General features: G+C 38.3%; 1 protein-coding gene across 2 annotated transcripts in view; it reads left to right on the plus strand.

The window, feature by feature from the left end:
* The window catches only part of trrap (transformation/transcription domain-associated protein), an 85,711-nt gene that overhangs the window by 26,917 nt on the left and 34,087 nt on the right, over window positions 1-24,707 (plus strand). The window contains exons 32-52 of one of the 2 annotated variants that reach the window (XM_079852076.1): window positions 616-636; window positions 980-1,099; window positions 2,109-2,228; window positions 2,340-2,504; window positions 2,606-2,787; window positions 2,932-3,130; window positions 5,705-5,833; window positions 6,232-6,498; window positions 7,787-7,993; window positions 8,330-8,488; window positions 8,650-8,784; window positions 8,917-9,027; window positions 9,112-9,258; window positions 12,886-13,099; window positions 13,445-13,570; window positions 14,973-15,119; window positions 17,416-17,618; window positions 19,020-19,141; window positions 19,522-19,735; window positions 20,992-21,171; window positions 23,541-23,687. In XM_079852076.1, coding sequence (XP_079708202.1) covers window positions 616-636; window positions 980-1,099; window positions 2,109-2,228; window positions 2,340-2,504; window positions 2,606-2,787; window positions 2,932-3,130; window positions 5,705-5,833; window positions 6,232-6,498; window positions 7,787-7,993; window positions 8,330-8,488; window positions 8,650-8,784; window positions 8,917-9,027; window positions 9,112-9,258; window positions 12,886-13,099; window positions 13,445-13,570; window positions 14,973-15,119; window positions 17,416-17,618; window positions 19,020-19,141; window positions 19,522-19,735; window positions 20,992-21,171; window positions 23,541-23,687 — 3,315 coding nt within the window. The remainder of the gene's footprint in view (window positions 1-615; window positions 637-979; window positions 1,100-2,108; window positions 2,229-2,339; window positions 2,505-2,605; window positions 2,788-2,931; window positions 3,131-5,704; window positions 5,834-6,231; window positions 6,499-7,786; window positions 7,994-8,329; window positions 8,489-8,649; window positions 8,785-8,916; window positions 9,028-9,111; window positions 9,259-12,885; window positions 13,100-13,444; window positions 13,571-14,972; window positions 15,120-17,415; window positions 17,619-19,019; window positions 19,142-19,521; window positions 19,736-20,991; window positions 21,172-23,540; window positions 23,688-24,707) is intronic. The other variant, XM_079852077.1, reaches the window with a different exon arrangement.

Raw genomic sequence — 24,707 nt, forward strand, 5'->3', positions numbered from 1 at the left:
ATATCAGATCATAATAGTTTATTGTTCTCTTCATGCAGTTTCTTTTTTTCTTTTTTTTTTTTTTTTTTTTTTTTTGACAATTCCTGATTCACATAGATATGTGCAATACAATATATGTGTGTATGTATATATAAAATATGATCCCCAATACAAAAAATATTATTGAAAATATTTATGGTACCTGTCTGTTATTAAATTATGGAGAGGTTATGCAGTACTTGTTCTCTGTCAAGATAATTAAAATGCGTTTAAATGTTTAGAAACAATCATTGGTTTTGCGGTTATGCGTTATTTAGCACTATGATCTTAATCCCCATACCTTTGTTGGATGCCCTATTACCGCACAAGATTTCTCCCACTTTGAGTTTTCACACTGAAAATCAATAGACCTGTGGATTGAGTCCAGCTGAAATGCTGCCTGTTCCAATAATAATAATAAAAATACTTTTTTGCGACTTGAGTTGGCAACAAGTGCGCAGCCCAGAAGGAAGATTCCTCTGCACAGAGATACACACACACACCCCACCATTCACCTGAACCCATCCCCTCAATCCATACAGTGCTCATTACCCACACTGCTTTGCTGATTGTTTGTTGTCTCCTGTTCTGGCGCAGCCTGCCATGGAGGGTGTAGAGGTGAGATGGCGGCCTGCTGTGGGGTCTTCACTGGCTCCGCTCTCATTGTGCTCGTGATTTATCTGTGCTAGTGGAGTCTTTGTAACTGTATCTCTGTGTCTGTGGTGTTGTGTTTGATCCTTACGTTTTACATTTCTGAGGTGGTCCCTCTCAAACCTGATATCTTATGATGCCCCAATGGTTCTGTGATGTTTTTTCAGGAACTAACCTGCCACTCTGACTTTCCCGCAAATGTTCCCCAACTTGTCACTATTGATTATATATTACAGGAGGTAGGCTTGGTTTTCCACTGCAGGTTATCACTAACAATCATTGTGATGCATTCCTCTGTTCACCTCTGCAGGAAATGAGGATCTGTTCGGCCATTATAAACCTCTTCCATCTGATACCAGCTGCTCCACAGACTCTGGTCAAACCTTTGCTGGAAGTGGTCATGAAGACGGAGAGGGCAATGCTCATAGAGGTACAAGACTTTTGCTCTAATCTGCAGCTAAAGGGAATGCTGGTTCAGTTTGTTTGAACTGGGCCTGTTAATTGATCAAATATTCAAGTGATTTGAATAATAAACTCACTAAATAATCAAATGTCAAAGATAATCACATATCAATATTTATATCAGCCCACAAATGAAGATTGTTCAAACACTAATATGGCATATTTGTAAATCATTGAATGGACTTCATTGAAACGCTACTACTGTTGAAAAGGTTTTTTTTTTTTTTTTTTAATGAATACTTTTATTCACCAAGGATGCATTAAATTTACATAAAAGACATTTACAATGTGACAAAAGATTTCATTTCATGTCTGTTCTTTTCTTTTGAATTTCCTATTCTTTAAAGAATCCTGAAAAAAGTATCAGTTTCTATAAAAATATTAAGCAGCACAACTGTTTTCAACATAACTGTTAAGTGAAAGTAACCCATACATGGCCTTTGCATTCAACCCATCAAAGTTAGTGCACACTCATTAGAAGTAGTGAGTAGTGAACACACACACACACTGCAAACCATGGACACACACGCCCGGAGCAGTGGGCAGCCATTTTGCTGTGGTGCCTGAGGAGCGATTGGGGGTTAGGTGCCTTGCTCTAGGGCACCTCAGTTGTTTTCTGCCGGTATTGAGAATCGAACGCAACCTTTGGGTTACCAGTCTGACTCTCTAACCATTAGGCCACGACTGCCCCGAAAAAGAATGTTTTTTGAGCACCAGATCAGTGTGTTAGAATGATTTCTTGTTTCTTATTATGTGACATTGAAGACTGGAGTACTGGCTTTGCCATCACAGAAATTGCATTTTAAAAATATATTGAAATCGAAAAGTTATCTTTAATTGTAATAATATTTCATAACATTGCTTTTTTGATCAAATGAATGCAGCCTTGGTGAGCTTACTAATTTGTAGGCTATTTTATGCAATGTGAATATTGTGGTTTTATGCAATTATTTTGTTTTCGTCTTGTTACTCCACAGGCAGGCAGTCCTTTTAGAGAGCCGCTGATCAAGTTCCTGACGCGTCATCCATCTCAAACAGTGGAGCTATTCATGATGGAGGCCACTCTCAACGACCCACAGTGGAGCCGCATGTTTATGGTGTGTTTTTTATTGTCGTTGTTCTCTTTACCTCATACTGTATTTTGTGCCTTTGTTAAAAAAAAACCAAATTCCTTCATAAATTTCCTTTTTACCATTATTCATTTGCAGAGCTTCTTGAAGCACAAAGATGCCAAGCCACTTCGAGATGTCTTGGCTTCTAACCCAAATCGGTTTGTCCCTCTGCTGGTTCCAGCTGGGCCTGCAGCAACTGTGAGACCTGGGTCTCCCTCCACCAGCACTGCCCGCCTTGATCTGCAGTTCCAGGCCATCAAGGTGGGCCACACTCTTTTAATAGAATCATTTACTGTTAGATTTGATTTAAAGTGCTTGTTTGTAGAGCTTGAATATTAATGATCATTCATACACCTCCTCAGATCATAAGCATCATTGTGAAAAATGATGAAGGCTGGTTGGCCGGTCAGCACTCTCTAGTGAGTCAACTCAGGCGAGTATGGGTCAGTGAGGCCTTCCAGGAACGCCACCGCAAAGACAACATGGCTGCAACCAACTGGAAAGAGCCCAAACTTCTAGCGTTCTGTCTGCTTAGCTACTGCAAGTAAGTGTTGTCTGTTTGGTGGTGCAGAAATGACACACTTCACTAATGTTGTTGCAAATATTTTAAGTGTTATTATCTTGGAAAATGGAAAAACAACACGTTTTCGCTTTGATTTTGACACTAAAGTTGTGCATTTTCCTTCAGACGCAACTACTCTGAGATTGAGCTGCTCTTTCAACTGTTGAGAGCCTTCACTGGCCGCTTCCTGTGCAATATGACCTTCCTGAAGGAGTACATGGAGGAGGAGATCCCCAAGAACTACAGCATCACGCACAAACGAGCACTCTTCTTCCGCTTTGTGGAGTTCAATGACCCACACTTCAACGATGAGCTTAAGGCAAAGGTGAGGTTATACCATTTATACTGCTGTGAGTTTTAACATGCGAGGAGAAATGATGAATTTTGCCTTTGTGAAGACCTCTCATTTTGGGCTAGCATGACTGTGTCTGATGTTATGACACGGACCTCTATGGCCAACATTATAAATTCCACCTTTCTGTTCAGAGTGGCTCAGCGTCACGCTCTCTTAGCGCTGACCATCTAATGCGGATAACAACCAGCCCCTTCTGAATATGTATGTTTGAAAAGGGGAAGGTGACAGAGACTGGCCGTGCATGACACACTTAGCTCTCAAAGGCACGTCTTCACCTTTAACCGAAGTCTTTGAAGAACGCTAATGAATATTTATCTGCAGATTACTCTAATAGCCATTGCTATTAGAACTTTGCCTTTAATCATCCCTGTTGAAGATGAGAACTTTTTCTTCTAGCTCACATGCACCAGTAACTTGTTTTGGTGACATTTTCCCCATCACTAGCTGCGAATTTGCGCAAACCTTTTGCGATATTTTCTAAATGTCGATAAAAAACTATTGCGAAATGACGGCGTTTCCATTAACCGATGTTATGTGACTAAAACTTCATTTTTTCCTCTCGCGATAAGTCATTCCAAAAATCATGCCAATGGATGTTGGTAGGTTTACATATATTCCAGCCACCGCACTAGCCATTATTTTTAATCAAATGAGACGTAGGCGTGTTATCCAAGCATTAATGGCAAGGAAAGCCCCTTATACTTTGGAGTGTCACATATGAGGTGTTTCCGGGTGTTTCTCCCCTTCTATCTGCTTCAAGGTCTTGATAAATTGTGGCATTTCTTTGTTGTTTAGAATCCAGCATTCCCATAATCCTTTTGTCTTTTATGATTTTAATAAAGAACTGTCTTGTCTTCTGTCCAAACATACCGCGTCATCTTTAAAGAATGATCGACTGAGGAAAAACTGTTTCCATTGCGGTTTTGCAAAATATTCCTTTTTCGAATTGCCTGAAAAATCACCTCATGCGAGCGTGTTAACATTTTTTGCTATATATATATATATAGAGTTTTTGCGAAATTGACGTGTTTCTATTAGGCGTATTTTCAATTCGCAATTTCAATTTGCGCAATTTGAAGGGCAATGGAAACGCGGCTACTGAGGCAAAATCAAAAAGAATCTTGACTTTTGTTTTAAAGACAAAATATCACATACTTTAATGCAGCATTTTTGACAATGGTCTCTTCTGTTTTGATTCTGTGAGCATCCTTATTGTCTAGCCCTATGAAGGGGTTTTTATAGTGGGAGAGCACTACCTGGAGTACATGGATCCACCGGTATACGGGTCATTGTGGTATTCAAGGCTGCTCTTCTTATTCCCACTTCATGTTTATTCATGTGAAAGAATTCCATCAAGTTTGAGAAAAAGATCAAATGCCAGTTGATTAAAATGATCTGGATGTTCTCCTCCAAATGCCACCTTCTACAATGACATTGAGAAACGGTAGCAGTTCATTTGCAGATCGTCTTCACAGTTTTGATGGCTGAGACCGTTCCTGCTCTGCTATATCACCTCTCACAGCCAAACAGACGTTGCATCCTAAACATTCCCCAGGAGAGCTCAGCAGCTGCACGCTCTTAACAGAATACACGTTTAAGGTGATGTTTTCAGGCAGCTGGAGTCTCGGTGGTTTGGGCTGTGATGGATTGTGTAGAAAAGGATTTGTTGTGATCCATCATTCATGTGAACGGGAGAGGGGCTCATTAGGACGAGGGATAATGAAGGAACACCTGCAGCCCTACGGCACCAATGTTTGAATAAATGCACACGCTGATGCACACTCCAGCTACCAACCAAACAACACAATCATTGTGTGACTAGACAAACTATCGTCTCGTCTAAGTACAAAGCTTGTATTATCCCATAGCTTAAATTAGTGTTCAAAGACACTAATTATATAACACATAAGAGGTGACATCTGGGAAGTCAAGGTAGGAGGAATTAGGGTTTTTGAACATCTAAAAACATGGTAACAATTAGCTGATGACGGTAATATGATCATCATTAGAGTGGTTAATAACAGTGAGCTTTCAAATGAACTGAATCTGGGCTGCCACATTGTTCCTGTCTCTGTCTCTTCTGTTCTCTTCATACATTTAAATGGTTTTATTTATGCCGGAGCTTCCAAAGTTGCCCTGGTGTTGATCATTTAAGCAAATTCAATCAATTTAGTAAATATGATGCTTAAACAATGTTGTTTAATTGTAGATTATCAATAATAATAATAATAATAATAATAATAATAATAATTATTATTATTATTATATATAATTAGGTTATTTATTATCATATTTTAGCAATAAGTATATCTAAACAAAATGTAAACCAAACTATATTCAAATAAACGTAAATATGCATTTGAATTAAAAGCCAAGTCTGGGTCAATGTGGGCAGCTAAAAAAACAAAAACTTCATTTGTCTTTTTTTTTTTGTCAACAATAGTAATAAGGCTCATTTGAGAATATCAAAGCACTAGGAATGTGTCTGTTTATTGATGTAAATAAATAAATGCTGCTTGTATATTATTTTTGTCCATTGTCCAGGTGTTGCAGCACATCCTGAACCCAGCCTTCCTGCACAGCTTTGAGAAAGGGGAAGGCGAGCAACTCCTTGGGCCGCCCAATCCAGAGGGTGACAACCCTGAGAGCATCACTAGTGTCTTCATCACCAAGGTAAACACTATCCAGCAGCTGCAGTGGCACCGCTGTCACTCTCTCTTTATCGAGTCACTACTTCATCTACGATGACCTCTGGCTGTTATTTCACTGGCTGAAATTTCAAGGCATCACTAAAGGTCATAGTGTTTGTTTTTCAAACTAACCCAATGAGACACAGAGGTGAAGGTTAATAGCCTTCATTAATTTCATGCTTAAATTGATTGTCTCTCCCCTGCTGGTAATCACTGCAAAGAGCAAACCAATCAGTCTGTTTTCAACACCTCCAGCAGGAGAGGAACCTGTTGAAGTTGAAATATACTTTTAAATCTGCTGTACATCACAGCTGTGGCATCACGGCACCGAAGACGATGCATCTTTTAATGTCTTTTGACACATGCCTATCGTTCTTGCAGGTACTTGACCCTGAAAAGCAGGCAGATCTGGCAGACTCATTGAGGATCTACCTGCTTCAGTTCTCGACCCTGCTGGTAGAGCACGCCCCCCACCACATCCATGACAACAACAAGAGCAGGAACAGCAAGCTGAGGCGTCTCATGACCTTTGCTTGGCCGTGCCTGCTCCCCAAAACCTGCGTGGATCCGGCCTGCAAGTACAGCGGCCACCTCTTGCTGGCTCACATTATTGCCAAGTTTGCCATTCATAAGAAGATCGTTTTACAGGTGAGCATGCCAAATATTCGATGAAATGCCTTTATCTGATTTTGTCTGATTGAACAGAGGCAGAAAATATTGGTCCAAAAAAAGTAAGAGAAAGAATTTCTTTAGTAGTTGTTAACTCTGTCTTTGACGTGGAGAAAAAACAGCAAGCCTGTGAAAATTATCCAGGTTTAATCATATTTAGTATAATCAACAGCTGTTGATATCAAATATGATATTGGGAAATATATAAAATATAAGTGTGTATAATATATATAATATACAAATATAAGTACAGATAGGTTGTAGAGTACAGATTTGAATTGTATTACCTAAAATCAGGGTTTTTTGTGCATCAAAAAATGTCTTTGAAAATGTACACTACCATTCAAAGGTTTGGTCTGTTTTTTTGGTTTTTAAAGTATGTTTCCTACCAAGGCTGCATTTATTTTATCAATAAACTTTCAGAACATTTCACAATATTGCAATTTTATCTATTTAAGCAATTTTCATAAAAAAAATTCTGTTTTATTTTAAAATGTAATTTATTCCTCTGATAAAGGAACAAAGGTGAACTTTCAGCAAACATGACTTGAGTCTTAAGTGTCACATGATCCTTCAGAGATCATTCTAATGTTCTGATTTTGGTAATACGAAGGTCTCTTATCAATGTTGAAAATAGTTGTGCATGTTTATATTTTTATGAAATATTTATATTTCAAATAGAGCTGTTTTGTAACATTATACATGCATTTAGTCACTTTTGATCAATTTAAAGCATCCGTGCTGAATACAACTATTCATTTATTTAAAAAAAACATGCTGACCCCAAACTTTTGAATGTTAGAGTCAATATGTTGATAAAGCAATTGTTTTTCTATGTTCTCATTTTATTAAAATCTTTAGATTCTATATGTTATTGTGTAGTCATACCAATTGAAGGAAATCATGATTATGACTTAAAAAAATATACAAATTTTGATAAATAAAAAATAAAAAATGCTAAAATTAGAGGTTTAAATTTTCTGCCTGTTTGTCTAGAATTTCTTGGCTTGGGCCATGATGAAATTAAAAGAACCTACAGATTTGGGCTGTTGAATCTGTTTTTTTCTTTCTGAAATAATTAACCCATAACATATGACATATAACACATTTACAAACAAATATGTTTTCAGACCTTTGCTGATAAAATGTATTTCTCAAACCCAAATTCCTAACTTACCTCAGTATTTCAAAGGATAGAGCTTTTGCTACTCCAAGTTTTTTGGGAAGTCACTTCAGTCATCTTCAACTGTGAACTACTTCTATGCAGGTTTTCCACAGTCTGCTAAAGGCTCATACTATGGAGGCACGTGCCATTGTTCGGCAGGCCATGGCAATTCTCACACCTGCTGTACCTGCTCGGATGGAGGACGGTCATCAAATGCTCACGCACTGGACCCGCAAGATCATTGTGGAGGAGGGCCACACAGTTCCCCAACTTGTTCATATACTTCATCTCATTGTACAGCACTTCAGAGTATGTAACATCACTTAACTCGCCATAAAGATAATTGTCATACTAATGTCTCCCATAGTACAACTAGTGCATATCCACTGGGTATTTGATATGTAATCATTTTTTTTTTTGATGTAATAGATTTAGTAGGGCTGAGATAAATAAATAAATAAATAAATAAATAAATAAATATATATATATATATATATATATATATATATATATATATATATATATATAATATATATAAAATATTTTTTTTTTATATAGCATAGCTTTAGCTATTAGTTCGTTTGGTGGTTCATATAACATTTAGTTTTTTGTAGAGTTTCATAGTGTATGTGTCTCTGTTTACAGGTATATTATCCAGTGAGACATCACCTGGTTCAGCACATGATCAGTGCTATGCAGCGATTGGGCTTCACCCCTAGTGTGACTATCGAACAGAGGAAGTTGGCAGTGGATTTAGCTGAGGTGGTCATCAAATGGGAGCTCCAGAGAATCAAAGATCAACAGGTCTGTCGCCAGGAAATAAGATTTGGTTTTAAATAAAAAATAGAAAATAAAAAAAATAAAAAAATAAAAATAAAAAAAATAAAAAGTTTTGGTTTTGTGTGATTAAAATGTATTTGGCTTTAGATTCTGGCAGTTTATTGGGTATGAATTTCTTTTTGCAGCCTGAATCGGAGGCTGATTCAGTAAGTGTGGGCGAGGGCACGAGCGGAGCCTCTGCTGCTATGAAGAGAGGAATATCTGTTGATTCGGCACAAGACGTGAAGAGATTCCGCACTGCTGCTGGTACTGTCGGCACGGTGAGGAAACCTTAAACCGATCGCTGACGCCTGAGTGTGACCACTGTAATCAGTCTTTTGCGCTCTGTACCCTGATGGACTCTGCCATGTTTAAGCACATTGGCTGTATTATGTTTGTGTTGGTATGTGCAGGTCTTTAGCCGCAGTCAGTCGATGCCAGGCACTGAGGCTTTACTTACCAAACCTGTGGAGAAGCAGCACACAGATACCGTCGTCAACTTCCTCATCCGCATCGCCTGCCAGGTAGCTATTTCATACCTGCTTAGTGAATCTTACTGAGGCGTTCACTAATACTTACACTGGCTAAATCCTGCTCTGTGTTTGCAGGTGAATGATAGCACTAATGTAGCAGGATCGCCCGGTGAGCTGCTGTCACGTCGCTGTGTAAACCTCATGAAGACTGCCCTCAGGCCGGATATGTGGCCCCGTGCCGAACTTAAACTGCAGTGGTTTGACAAGCTCCTCATGACTGTGGTAAGTTTGACGTGTCTGAGATTTTTTTTATACCAGAAATACTAAAACTTTATGGGTTTTTAGTCTCTTTTCCTTTATTCTTATATATATTTTTCTTTTATTATTTACGAATGAGACTGGCAACAATAGGGAGAAGGAATGAAGTGGGATCAGGGAAATGGATTTTAAGTCTTGTTGCCAGGAAGAGCATCGCTGTTCAATGTATTATGTGTATAATAGCTAGGCCATGACTAAATTTGAGTCTGAATGTGAGATTTATTAGTTTTTGTCTCATTGTAAAATAAAAAATAAAACTCATAAGAGTTTGACAAATGTAAGTCTGTGCAAACCAACAGGAATGTTTGCAACGGAAATTTAGGGGTTTTTTTTCGCATGTGATTTGTCTGTTCAAACTAGTGCGTAAACAGGCTGGAAATTCACTATCTGACAGTAGGTGGCGCATTTAGAAAAGCAGAAAAACCCTGGTTACTCCAGACACAAATCGCTATGGAACTTTGTTTCTAGCACCTGCTTGTCATGGAGAAGAAAAGAAGTCAAACAGTATTTGCATGTTTTCATGTTATTTCGCAATGGTCTTAATCCGAGAACGCCAAATTCAAGAGTACAGAGACAAGAGTTCCTGGTTCATTATATGCCATAAGTAAAATATCTCTTTGCAAAATACGCTGCTTGTGAGTGCCATCATGTTGTGTGGTTTTATATAACAGCTGCAGCTCTGGGCATGTGATCAAAACCGTGAATCCTATTGGTTGGGTTGTTTTCTTTGCAGTGTCATGGAAAAGAGATTAGAACTGATCAATGAAAAATGTATGGCGCATTGATGGCATTCGAATGTTTTTGTCAATCTGAACAGACTCATTAACAGCCGGTCATTCAAATGAAAATGTTTATTGGAAATTTTCGTCTTGGTGTGAACAACTTGGTGTTCGTCTTGGAGATGAAGACCGCCATATCCTGTTCCTCTCACATCCCTCTTCATTATTTCCAGCGCCTTTCCAAGAGCAGTTTTGATGCCAGCCAAATCGATATCCTCCCTCTTATGAATGATTTTTCTTTCTTTGGAGTTCACTGGTGTGACTAACTCAGCTGTCATCTGAGAGAACATCTCTCAGTTAGTGAGCGTCTGCCACCTGCACTATTATTACTGTAACCTCCCATCCCTCTCTCACTCCACCTGTTAAGAAGCAATGGGCTTCCTGTTGTTTGGACACACACCACTCTATCGATTCTTTTTTAGGGCAGACAGTTATGCGACTCCCTATGCTCATATAGGCCAGTGATTGAAATGCTCTGATATGGCAGAGAGATGACACAGATGGTGGCACTAGTGCCTGATTTGGTAGTCTCAAATATAAGAATTAATAATATTAATTATTAGTATTGCATGTTTTGTTTCTTGGAAATGCACATTTGACTGTAATTTGAGTCGACAGTAGCTTAATTTTCATTAACAAAAACATTAACATCTATAAAAGTTGTAACTTGTAACCTAATTTTTGTAGGGTGAAGTCTTAAGTATTCTGACTATGTTAGAACTCTACTCTTAAAATTGGTCTTCCGCCAATGTCATATATTTGTAGATTATAACCACGCATAGCACCTCACTACCATGCAAAAAGTACCTTTATGGTTTTATATTTGTTATATTAGCCCATTATATAAACACATGAAGTATAAATACAAATGCAAAAAAATTATATATCTTAACAAATACTGTAATTATATTCAATTACTTCAATACATGTTTATGTTATAACAATAATAGAATAAAGTATAAGATTATCCCATATTTATGCCACAATGCCATGTTTACAGTTAATGTTACTATAGTAAATCCAGTAAATGTTGGTGATTTGTGGGTTGAAAAGCCTTCTAACTTGATTGTTGTGACACAATGTTTCTCTTGTTTTCCGCGTCTGTTTTTGAATGTCAGCACTGTTTCATCTGGCTTTAAACTTGTTTAAATCACCGAGATGTTAGTTTGCAAAGAACTCTGTACTGAACTCAAACACGTTTCACTGTATCTCACATTGCTGTTTAGTTGCCAAATGATGGAGATGGTCAGCGAGTAGCTTGTGCTGCGCTGTCTTTTGAGCAGAGTTGATAAATCGTCCATGTGGAACGGTTCAAACGAGTAGCGCTGTTTCTTTCCACTTGCTGCATTTAATGTATATCATGCACAATAGAAATGGCAGCACTTATCAGTTAGCCAAATTGGTAAAGGCACCAGTATGACCTCTAACAAAATTAGTCGCTCAGGCAGGAATAAAGGTCACAAAATGTGCCCATTTAGTCAGTCTAGAGCCCTGCATCCTTTCCATCTTTATTTTCAGAGTGGGTCAATGACACTTCCTGTGGCATGAGTTTGACAAACAGGTCACTCATCGGCTATGCCCCAGAGCCCTGTTGAGTGAGTGAGGTGATCTTTTCAGGTGCTCTTATCCAAACTAATGAACAGTGCTGCAAATCTTAGGGGCTTTTATCATCTCATTGTGCTGGCTTGTCAGTGATTAAAGAATCCCCTCAGACCATAGTTGTCAATATTCAGTGGCCCCTGAAACTTAATCAGCACTGGTTTTTACTCATTGTGACAAGCCTGTGCATTACTTGACATAAATGAGAGAATAAAGAGATTTACCTGTTTATTCTTTTTAAAACTTTGTGTGACCCCAGAAGTTTCAGTAGTCCAGTTAGATGTCATAATTTATTAACTTTTGGGTTACTCATTGAATTGATCAAAAGTGACAGTAAAGACATTTATAATGTTATGAAAACATTCTGTTTAAAATAAATGCTGCTTTTTAACTTGCTATTCATTAAAGAATCCTGAAAAAAATGTATCACGGTTTCCACAAAAATATTACGTTTTCAGCATTAATTATAAGAAGAAATGTTTCTTGAGCACTAGATCACCATATTAGAATGATTTCTGAAGAATCATGTGACACTGAAGACTGGAGTAATGATGCTGAAAATTAAGCCTTGCCAACACAGTTATAAATATGTTATTTTAATGGTTCCTAATTTTGTTTTGGAGGTCTCCCACAATAAGTTTACATCCATCCAAAAAAAAAAAAAAAAAAACTTTTATTTTCTCATAATATCTGAAACGGCTCTATCAAGGATCCACCTCGGAAACGAATCGCTATTGCCATATTTGAATTTCCTTTGGAAATGGATGCATATTGGATTTGCTTTTGTAGCACAGACAACAGCGTCTTCTCAACATGTCAACAACACAAAACAAACCCTTCCAGGCCTCAGCTACAACTGCAGTGTTTGAGGGCGACTCAAAGTAAAAGTTGTTTGCGGACAGCCATTGAAGATCATAGGCTGGCATTATGCAAATTTTTACAAACTGATGTAGGTTCATGCAGTAAGAAAGACTGAAATGACTGACCACTCGTTTCAGACTGACAGTTCAGAACCGGTTCTTTTGGGAGACAATAACTCTATTTATCGTTCACTTTGATCTTTGAAACTTTGCACATCTTTTACATTCACAAACAGCTATATTACACACTGCATCTCAAAATATTAATAAATATCACAGACTTCAAACTTTTGAACAGTAGTGTCAGTTCCTGTTTACTCTTATTAATCAGTGCATCCTCTTCTGTTTTTCAGGAGCAGCCAAACCAGGCGAACTTCTCCAATATCTGCACAGGACTGGAGATTCTCAGCTTCCTTCTGTCAGTGCTGCAGCCTCCAGCCATCCTCGCACATTTCAAGCCCCTGCAGCGTGGTATTGCAGCTTGCATGACCTGTGGCAACACCAAAGTGTTGAGGGCGGTCCATTCCCTCCTGTCCAGACTCATGAGCACCTTCCCCACAGAACCCAGTGAGTAGATCAAGCTCTGATCGATGATGTCTTTTCATTTATTACTTAAAGCTCACCTGAAGTTTTTTCGATAGCTACTACATCAAAAACTACTATCCTAACTGATAAAGTTAGGATAGTAACTTTATCTCTCTCTCTCTCTCTCTCTCTCTCTCTCTCTCTCTCTCTCTCTCTCTCTCTCTCTCTCTCTCTCTCTCTCTCTCTCTCTCTCTCTCTCTCTCTCTCTCTCTCTCTCTCTCTCTCTCTCTCTCTCTCTCGTCCAATGGGAATTGATTGGAATTGTTGTCATTTGAAAACTAGGGTAACCATTTACATTTTTCTTCCAATATTTTGGTTTTTCTTTAGGCACATCTTCCGTTGCTTCCAAGTATGAGGAGCTGGAGTGTTTGTACGCTGCTGTAGGAAAAGTCATTTATGAAGGCCTCACCAACTACGAGAAAGCCAGCAGCGCTAACCCAACTCAATTGTTCGGTGAGAATTTAATAGCTCTACTACCTGACCAAACGCTGACCAAACACTAAATAGATAAAGGTTTTAACTTTTTTTTGTCTGTTATATAGTTAGTATGGAATGCAAACCAGATATGTAAATACTTAATTATAAATTGGTCACACTTATTAGGTGTCTTTAACTACTATGTACTTAACATAAAAACATTGTTTGGTACAATGTACTTATTGTGTTCATGATGTATTGCAAAACACTTTTGCTGCTATTGAGGTGGGACATGGGTAAGGTTAGGGACAGGTTTTTTGTATGGTTTGGTTTAAAAATGGGTTAAAGGGTAAGGTTAAGGTTAAAAGTGTAATTCTAGATGTAATTACAGAAATTAATTACAGCTGTAATAACATGCAGGTAATATTTTTTAAATGCAAGTCAAATATAAAAGCTTGTATGGGAACAATGAGCATTTTATTTAAGTGTTATTACATTGTAAAGACACTTTATATAAAGTGGGACCTATAATTGTATACTTATTATTGAGTTTTGTACATTACCATTCAAAAGTTTGGGTTCAGTATGATTTGAAAAAAACATTAATGCTCTTATTTGGCAAGGATGCAATAAATTGATTAAAAGGGACAATAAATGCTATGCTTTTGAACTTTCCATAATCCTGAAAAAATATATCACCATTTCCATTAAAAAAAAATTAAGCAGCACAACAGTTTTTAACATTGAAAATAATAAAAAAAATTCTTGAGCATGAAATCAGTATATTAGAATGATTTCTGAAGGACCATGTGACACTGAAGACTGGATTAATAGCTGCTAACAATCCTCTTTTTAAATTGTGATAATATTTCACAATATAACTCTTTTAAATTCATCTTTCTAAAACATTCAAAAAATCTTCCCAGCCCCAAATGTTTGGATAGTGTTGTACTTGTATATGGATCCATTTCAGATATTTTACAAAAGAATACTCCTCTTTAATTATTTTATAATTGAAAACCAAAAAGTGATAACTCTATTGAATAACATTCTAAAGTTACCAGTGTTTCATTTCAGCCCAGAATGGCATCATTGGTCAATAAATGCCTCCTGATTCCTCTCTGGCAGTGCTCTAGAGTTACATTTACCACTGATGCACTGTATGTGTCTCCATCGAGGGTGACTTTTTACATTTATCTTTTCTCCCCAGAGCTGTGATCTAAGAAATGCATTACTCATAGAAATTTTTTTTTTGTGTGTCCCTGTCCTTACCCGGTAACTCGGTTAGATTTCTTCAGAAACGTCCTTGTAATACAACTACAGGGACAAAGAAGCTGCACCCAAAGTCATTAGCAGGCGCGTGTCGCTTGCTGTCCCTGACAGTGTCGTGAGGGCAGCGGGGCTTCATGTTACCAGCTTCTCTCTCCTCTGCTTCCAGGAACGCTGATGATCCTGAAGTCCGCCTGCAGCAACAATTCCAGCTACATCGACCGCCTCATTTCCGTTTTCATGCGCTCCCTGCAGAAGATGGTGAGGGAGCACCTGAGCCCGCAACCCAACCCCGGAACCGCTGAAACCAGCACAGGTGACCATTCTTTAGACACTTGGGTCAAGGAGTCTTTTTCTTTTTCTTTTAGTAATTTGCCATAATTTATTATTTTATTTTACATTACTTTATTTTGTTTGTTTTTTTACTACAATTACTTATTACTTTGATATTTAAAAAAAATGATATGTTGCAACCAGCATGCAGGAAACAGAAAATTATATCACAGAGAGGACCCGTGCAGACCCTCATCACTGGGTGTCACGATCAATAAGTATATTAAAATATCATATATTTTGACACTTATGATTTATTAGTCAAAGTCAGTTCTAGGGATGCACAATATATCGGCCACCATATCGGTATCGGCCGATAGATGTTTGTTTTTAATGTTATCGTTATCGGCCTGATAAGAAAATCTGGCGAATATAATAAATAATGGATTATTTCCTTGAGCTGTGACACTTCAGATGCGCACTGTTCACCATGATGGTTTTGAATTGCTTGAAATATGATTGGAATCACTTAAAAAAATGAAAATACAGTTAAGTGCAATGTGCAGTGCAAATCTGTCATATATGCTACATAATATTATAATGAGAACATTATAATTGTGTGCTTGAGACATGGCTTTTAATGGTGAGAGTTTTGTTTTTGTAATCAGGCTCTCAAAAATGATATATAAATTGGGATTTAGATTTATCGGTCAATACATGGTTATCGGCTTTCAAATATAAAGAATTATTATCGGTATAGGCCAACATTGGTGCAACCCTAGTTCAGATTGTAAAATGCCATGTAATGCGGCGACTCAAAAACTGAATGATATTTATAAATGAACAAATATAAAAAAGTTATTACTTTTTAAAAAATAAGTTATTACTTTATGGCTACTCATTATTACAATGTAAAGTTTTCTAAACCGAAATTAAAGTTTTTCAAAACCATATAAAACATGATTTTTAAACTTTGGATTTTAAATTTAACCGAACTTAACCGAAATTTTAAACCGAACAGGCAACACCGAGGTCAGATCAGTTCTTATTTTGATGGCACTCAGAGGATTGCTAAATCATCTGAATCAATCCTAATTGGCTAACTGTCTAGAGGCAACCATGTAAAGTTAATGCAATATAGTATGCTCTGCTCAATTTAAACAATTTTGTGCTTTAGCACTGGCCTCTTTCTGTCATTAGCCCATCTGCACTTGGTTAAAATCACTTCCTCCCTTCCAGGAGGCCGTTTTCAAGCCTTTAAAGATTTCAAGCTTGACTTTATTTTGGATAGTATATGGAAGCCAGCTGAGGTAGGTTAAGATCTATTGCTTTGTCTGACAGAATGGGTTTTCTTCCTCTTGGCCCAGAAATGACAGTCTGTCTTAAATGTTGGCTTTTGACAGTATGATGGAAAAATATACACTCTTACTGGGACAGCTTTAATCCTGTTGTCTGCATTCATCTGGAGGAGTTTAAAAAGTGGGCAGAAAGACAAAAAGACACGTTGTCACCTTGGAGCAGAGTGTGAGAGAGGGAACCGTTAGACTCCGGCGTGTGCTGTCCATATTTGACCACTGGGTGCTGCAGGAGGGCCAATCAAATGCTCTGAGACCAGCCCACAAATCCATCCATACTGAGAAACATCTTCTGTGATTGAAGTAAAAAATCTCCAACTGTGTCCACTGGAATATAAAATCCAGACAATCCCATCTGCTCTGTGCCTTCTAAATGCTATTATGGTTTTTAAATGGTACATTGAGATGGGATTGTACAGACACGCGCACATTCACACACACTCGGCCCGGCCTGTCCTGTGCTGTCTGAATGGCCTCACACTGCAATGTCACCATGACAGCGTCGCCCAAAGACCTCCTCACAGCATGAGTCAGCGGCTAACTGGAAATCAGCCTCTAACATATTCTCCCCCAAGGCTTCGACTCATCAGAACAATCACATTTTACCTTGAGCAAATCAAGCAGAAAATACATTCAGAGGCCAAACTAAACCCATAACCTGTCTCCGTTCTGCTACGACTCTCCATGCTAAAACTCAATCACGTTTCCCCCATTTTCAGCTGGAAGAATTTCGAATTTTGTGGTTCATATCCTCAGCTGTCTTTGACCATTTTTGATATATGTTCAATGCTTGCCTTTGAGATTTATGTAATATTTGGCTGTATAGGTGAGCTTGGTGTAGTTTTTCCTCTTTGTTAGGTTTTGAAAATGATAGAAGGCCTGTGAACCTAAAGAAAAGGGAAAATAGTGTTCAACTGTATCACAAATTTCTGTTGAATATCACTCATATAATCATGTGCTCCCATTCTTCTATGTTGTTTGTAGTGACAAGTGAGTTGGTCATGCTCAGTCTGGATCTGGTGAAGACGAGACTGTCGGTCATGAATATGGAAATGAGAAAAAACTTCATCCAGGTCATTATCACCTCCCTCATTGAGAAATCTCCAGACCCAAAGATTCTTCGTGCTGTGGTGAAGATTGTGGAGGAATGGGTCAAAAACTCTGGCAACTCCATGGCCACCAACCAGGTAAACTCTGTCAGGCTGATGTCTCAAAATATTGAATCTGTCAGAGCCTGGTGTCGTATGAGAAATGCAATTTTCCTTGGTATTTTGAGTTTAGACTTCAGTGAACTATGAAAACATACTGCAACATCTTTCAGAACTTAAAACTTTGCCTGTCCAGAAAGACTATTTATTAAAATTAAGCAGCAAAGATGAAATTTACATGTCAGTCACTCTTGGGTGATTAGAATCGTGGCTGCTCAGGGACGGTAGAGTAACATGGAGGCTAAAGGATTGATGCTATTATTCCTACTGTGTGGACCATTGTTTCTCAACATTTTTGACTCCAAATACCCCATTTGTTTGCTGAGGACCCCAGCCTCCCGGTTAAGAACCAGTGGTGTAGATGGTTTAAACTATATGCTGTTTCAAATTATCACGAATTTAAAAACGTGCAGCAGAAATTGTCTTTTATAAGATCTCTAATCATTTTAATCTGACCTTGATAGTTTATGTGGTACATTTTTGGCATGGATTGTTTTGTGGTCCTGTCACAATGTAATGCAGAATTTGCAAAGAGACTATTGAATGATGGGGCAGTAAAAATGATAGTCGACAGCAAGGTCAGAAAGAGGATGGAAAATGGTCATTATAACTGGACCTCAGGGAAAAGCGTTAAATAATAAAATATGTATGACAAGACACCTTAAAAGGGGTTTTAAATGGATTTATTTTTCATTTATTTATGCATTTATTTTTCTTTTATTCTTTTATTTAATTACACATTTTGGACATTAAAAAAATTTGTGTTATTTCTGTGCCACCAAACAGAATTGCAAAAACAACAACAAAACAAGATTAGCCTTTTGTCTGTTATTGGTCTGACCAGTGACCACCCCAAACTCACGTCAATGCTTAAACCAGTGTTGTTGGTTGAGATACAGAAACGAGCAGGGCTGTGTTTTGATAGCGCCACAGTTCTTGCTATTTTTAGGGAAATCAACTACAAATGGCTTAACCTGGTTCATGCTTCATGCATTATTGGTTTAACATGGTGTAACTAGGATTTCCAGTTCTGTAGACTTTCTAACCTCGCAATAGTAAACCAACCTTGTGTCGACTCTGAATAGACCTGTTAAACACTTGAGCTCAAAGCCTACCCTGCTGTAAATGAGGCATTGTGTATTCAGCGCGCTGTGGCCTGGACAGCTGAACTCGGGTGTCTGTTCTGTTAGCCCAAGGCGAGAGAGCAGACAGGGAGAAAAAGGAGCCGAGCAAAGGTGCTGCACAGCTCTCCTGATAGATGAAAGATAAATGGACTGTATCAATCTATTGCCCCCTCCTCCTTTCTCCTCTCCTCTCCTCTTGCGATCCCTTTCTATTCTGCTGTCTTACTCTCTCTCTTTGTCTTCGTTTCTTTCCTAGGTGCCTAATCCAAGAGAGAAGTCCATTCTGCTGGTGAAAATGATGACCTACATTGAGAAACGCTTTCCTGATGACCTTGAATTGAATGCCCAGTTCCTGGACCTCGTTAATTACGTCTACAGGTAATTACGCCGATTAATCACAGGGTCTGCTGTCCGCGCTGGCCCTCCGTCTATTGCTATTAGCAACAAGACTGCGGCTGCTGGGTGGTAGGCCTGATTTTTATTGCTAAAGTTGGGGCTGTGGGTGTTTGGCGGCTGAGGGGCAAAAGGCATTAGGGGCCACCGTCACCCTGGGCAAAAGAGCATTTCTAAAGCGTCAAGAGAAAATCATCCTAGTGAGAACCCATGTGTCTAACTTAAGTCAACAGTTCTAGTTGCATCTATGCTGGAACACATGTAGTCCCTAATAGCTGTGGATTACTAAAGACCTACCAAGTTGTTTATTGTCACGCTGCATTTCATGCGGTCTGAAGCACTTCGGTATTTGTTTTGTTTTTCAGAGATGAGAACCTTTCAGGAAGTGACATCACGTCCAAGCTGGAGCCAGCGTTCTTGTCAGGGCTGCGGTGCACCCAGCCTCTGATCAGAGCAAAGTTTTTTGAGGTGTTTGATTCATCAATGAAGCGACGAGTCTATGAGAGGCTTCTGTATATTTGCTGCTCGCAGAACTGGGAGGCCATGGGCAGCCACTTCTGGATCAAACAGTGCACAGAGGTACAGGAATATTTTATTGTGGGGAACAAAAGAGGAAAATGCAAAAAAGATGTGAAAATGTTTAATTTTTTTCTTGCTGGTTAGAGATGCACCAATATTGAAATTTTTGGAGAAACCTGCTAATTGTGTTTGACTAGTAGATCCAATACAAGTAAGACTTCACATGACATGTGAAGGCCAAGTATGGTAACCCATACTCAGAATCTGTCCTCTGCATTACCCATCCAAGTTAGTGCACACATTAGGGGTAGTGAGTAGTGAACACACACACTCACACACACTGCAAACCATGGGCACACACACCTGGAGCATTGGGTAGCCATTTTTGCTGTGGCCCCCGTGAGAATCGAACCCATGACCGTTTGTATAAACATTCTTGTATGTAAATACTGCCTATATATGTTATTAGACTTTTTTTATAGTAAATATTATATATAAAGTATTAAATGAAACCTTAAACGTTGATTGATACAAACAAATATTTAAAATAAATAAAGCGTAAAAGAATATATTATATTAAAAAAAATTTATTTATAAATACATATACTATTTATTTATTTATTTAAATCAACATTTTTGGTTTCATTTAGTATTTTAGGAATAAAATTTCTGATATAACGTTGCATGTCACCACAACAAGGATATGTCTACATTTTTTGATAATTATAAAAACAAACAATATATTGTACATCTCCAATCATTATGCAAGCTCTATGCAGAATTAATAATACTTCATAATAATGCACATGCTTAAATTACACAGAAGCTAATTGCACTTTACATAGCACTTAAATGCATACTGACAACGTCACCATTTTCACCTTAATTTTGAATATTTTTTCTTTTGATTGTTAATGCATTCACCATAATGTAACAGCTCTGGTTTTTGGCTGCTCCTGCACACGTCAGGTCACAATCCATCCATCTCAGCCACAATCAATGCTACTCTGGCTCTTGAATTATTAATGCTGTCCTACACATGGCGGCTGTGTGCGCGATTCATCCTGCCGTGATGGAGTAGAAGAACATTCACTGTTGGAGCTCTACAGATGGTGTCAAGCATTTAGATGTATGTACGCTAGTGGTTAAAATTGGCAGCTGTTAAACAATGCTGGCTCATGCAGGTGTCACTTATGCGTGAACGTTAGCTACTTTCTTCCATGTGATGTGTTCCTCACAGCGAGAGCAGCTGTTTACGTGTGTGTTTGAGCAATCGTGGCAGTTCAGAGTTTGATTCTGTCGTCTCTGCTTCACAGCTGCTGCTGGCGGTCTGTGAGAGGAACACCACCATTGGTACCAGCTGCCAAGGCTCCATGCTCCCCTCCATCACCAACGTCATAAACCTGGCTGACAGCCATGACCGTGCAGCTTTCGCCATGGCGACGCATATCAAACAGGAACCTCGAGAGAGAGAAAACAGCGAGACCAAGGAGGAGGTCAGCTGAGCCATTCTGTGTATACAAACATCTTTACAGAAAAGCTTGTTTTGTGCCTTTATGGCCTAATTTAGCTCTACTATCAAATTCTGATATACAGAGAAAGTTTTAATTAAAACCAAAATGAACATTACATTACAACACTACATTTTGAGTTGGGGAGATATTAGAGCAGGAGATTAAAAAAATGGGGATTCGTGAGGAACTGCTTAGTGGTTCTTGCAATTATGTATGAAACACAATTACAAAAAAATTATAATAATATTAGAAATATATTAGGGCTGTCCTCTAATAGTCGACTAAACGTTAGTCGAAGGGAAGTGGATTGGTCGACTTAATTTTAATAATTCGGTTAGTCGTAAAAGTCACGCAGTAACAGATCGCTAACACGGCTAGTCCATGCGTTAATGTGTTGGGCAAAAAAATCCAAAGTGTTGGAGCATTTTGAGAGTGTAAAGTCTGTTTGGTAGTAGTTGGTAGTAGCCTAATATTAGGCACTTAACATGACCGCTCTCTCTATCGTTAATGTTAACCTATATAAATGTGCATTAATATTAGGCACATATCTAATCATGCGGAATATCGTGCGGAAGCTAAATTTGTACCCCATGACTGCATGGCATGTTTAATTGTACTTCCACATCCACACTATCGGAGGGCATTTTCTCAAAGGCCAGCTCCATTGCGAGCAAGACCGAGCTCACTTCTCCCTTTCTCATAATATGAGAAGACTGAGATCAGAGGAAGAAAAATAGTGACTGTGAGGCAGGTATACCCTATTGTCTATACTGTTGTAGTGTTTCAGTTTGCTGCTATATATTTTATTTATTTGGGTTTATATAATGTATTTTTTTTTTGTTTGTGTTTGGACCTCTGAAGGCCCCGATATACTCATGGCGAAGTTCTTTTTCGTTCTTCGCTTAGGGGTAAAACAAAGTTCAAAATACGTGACCAGCGATATACTGTTAGTGAACATCCGCGTTCCAAAATAAAAGGACAATCTTTAGCGGGGGTAGCCCTATTAAAATAATATACAAATTACAAATGTATTACATACATTTTTCATAAATATAAAAAATATAAATAAATATATTGTTGTATTACGCATTTATTATTACACATTTCTATGTATCTGGCATTGATCAGAAGTTGATTATTTACATCATCATCTAATGGTGATAATTTTTACTTGAAATGCATTATTGAAAATATCACTTACACCAGCTGTATGCAATTTCATTATTTTATTCTACTTAAAGCTGCAGTCCGTAACTTTTTTTGGGTTAAAAAGTATCCCAAATAAATTTGAGCAGGTACATAACCAGCCAGTGTTCAAAACCAACTGCTTGCCTTAGCTCGATTCAAAATGGTAAGCTTGTAATATATATTTTTTAATTCCAGTGGTACTGATGGATTTACACGGGAAATTCGAGCATGTCTTTGCATCTTTACGTCACATCTGCACATAAAGAAGGAGTCTCGGCTAGTAGGCTATATTGCGTGTGAGGATGTTGGAGGTGGAGATTTATAGCCTTTTCTCACAGCACTTGATATAATTAAACTTATCAATTTGATGGCAGATCCAGAAAGGTTCAAACGACAATCAGTGGACAATCAATTTGACCACTGGAGATTCACCCATTGTAAAATGCAGAAGACTTCGTTCCGACTTCGGAGTGGCTACAGAAAAAAAGAGACTGCAACTGGGCCCATGCGAAAACAAGGATAAATACCGGAAGGCCATTAAATATAGTCACGCAATGCTGATGTTGTTAACGTTAACAATTTGAGAACAAAGTATAATTTGCACGGTTTGACGTGATATGATAAGCGATCGTTATATTTAATCAGCGCAATTTACTGCAATGCTTTTTCCCTTGGTTGGTCAGAACAAAAGTGGATGTTACTTATGAAATTTTCCAGTGAAAATTCTTATGTTGGTCTTACTTCCAAAAAGTAGAATCTGTGATTGCGAATGACAGTATCCACACCTGCGCGGTGACTGACAGCCGCACATTCTCCTCAAAACATAATTCATCCACACTGTGCCGTGCCGAGGCACAATCCACGTAAAGTTGATAATTCCACAAATAACTGCAATCGCAGATTTTGAACAGAGATGGCGACAGAGGAAAAACTATGGACTGCAGCTTTAAATTCTACTTCCTTAAATTCAAATTTGATTTTCAAATCTGTATCATGCATCTGAGCTTAATTCAAGTTCAGTAATTTATTTCAGGAATTCAGAGACATTCTCAGTTCAGTTCCAAATGGTGCTGACCTCGAGTTCATAGTGGCCTGCTGTAAGTGTAGCAAGTAAACAAATGTTCTTCCAATATTTTATGTTTTTGTGACCTTTTCATCTGTAGGATGTGGAGATAGACATTGAACTGGCACCTGGAGACCAGACCAGCCTCCCCAAGACCAAGGAGCAGGCGGAGAGAGACACAGGCAACCAGCTGCACATGCTCACCAACCGCCACGACAAGTTCCTGGACTCCCTGAGAGAGGTCAAGGTGAGCAATCACCTGAACATATGTCGCCCTCACGAGTGCAACCCTTTAATCAGTGGGAAAAGCCAAGCAAAACTTAAAAAAAATGACACTGGTTACATAAAGGACATATGTAGGAATGAGTCACATGCAGAAGCCATACAAGCTTCACAACAGTGAGATTTTAATATGCACCTTTGGTTCTTGCTACTTTCATCTCTAGCCTGCTCTTCCTCATTTGGCTTCTCCCTCATAAGTGTCTCTGTTAAAGAGAGTTTGATCAGGGCAACATGGGATTCTGTCTCTGAGCGCTTTGAGGTCACAACGTCATTGATTTCTATTTAATCCTGGACACGGTTCTGCTTTATATGCACCTCTCAAGCAGGCTTTAGATAAATGATGAAGTAAGGAGTTCAAAAACCTGACCTGCCTGCTTTGCCCACCGGAGCCGCTGTCAGGAACCACAGCACACATTTGAGTTCTGACTTATGCAAACATCTCTATTCTTCTTGTGGCCAGAGGTCCAAACCTTTTTCGTGCAATTATGCCCTAAGAATTATTCAGTGGCAAGATGTGATTGACCGGTCATGCATTTTAAAGTACACTGATCCCTTCTGAAAAGTAATTTTTTTTGAGAAGTAATAGTCTCTTTTGCCCTTGAATGTTTGGTGCCATAAGTGAAGATTAAACTGTAAGTATCATTTTCTGCTTTGCAGAATGTTAGTTTAACTTGATATACTAAAACTGAAAGAAAACGAATAAAAATTATATAAATACACTACAAAATTACAAAATACTTTAACTTGTTATTACGGTATGGATCCAGTTTATTTGAATTTTTTTAATATTTTAAAAAGTAAAATGGTTATTGTAACATTGACAAAGGTTTCCTAGTGGATTTTGGAACTGAAACAAGGTGCACTTCTGTTAATCGGCTGAGCTGGCACTGTTATCAGCCAATGCGATAATCTCAAGTGGCTAAATGTGGGTTGATTAATGGCCGATATATTGCCTATCAGTAAATGAGTCTCTTGTGTGTGTAAT

Source organism: Squalius cephalus (assembly GCF_949319135.1).
Source record: "Squalius cephalus genome assembly, chromosome: 19".
Classification (NCBI taxonomy): domain Eukaryota; kingdom Metazoa; phylum Chordata; class Actinopteri; order Cypriniformes; family Leuciscidae; genus Squalius; species Squalius cephalus.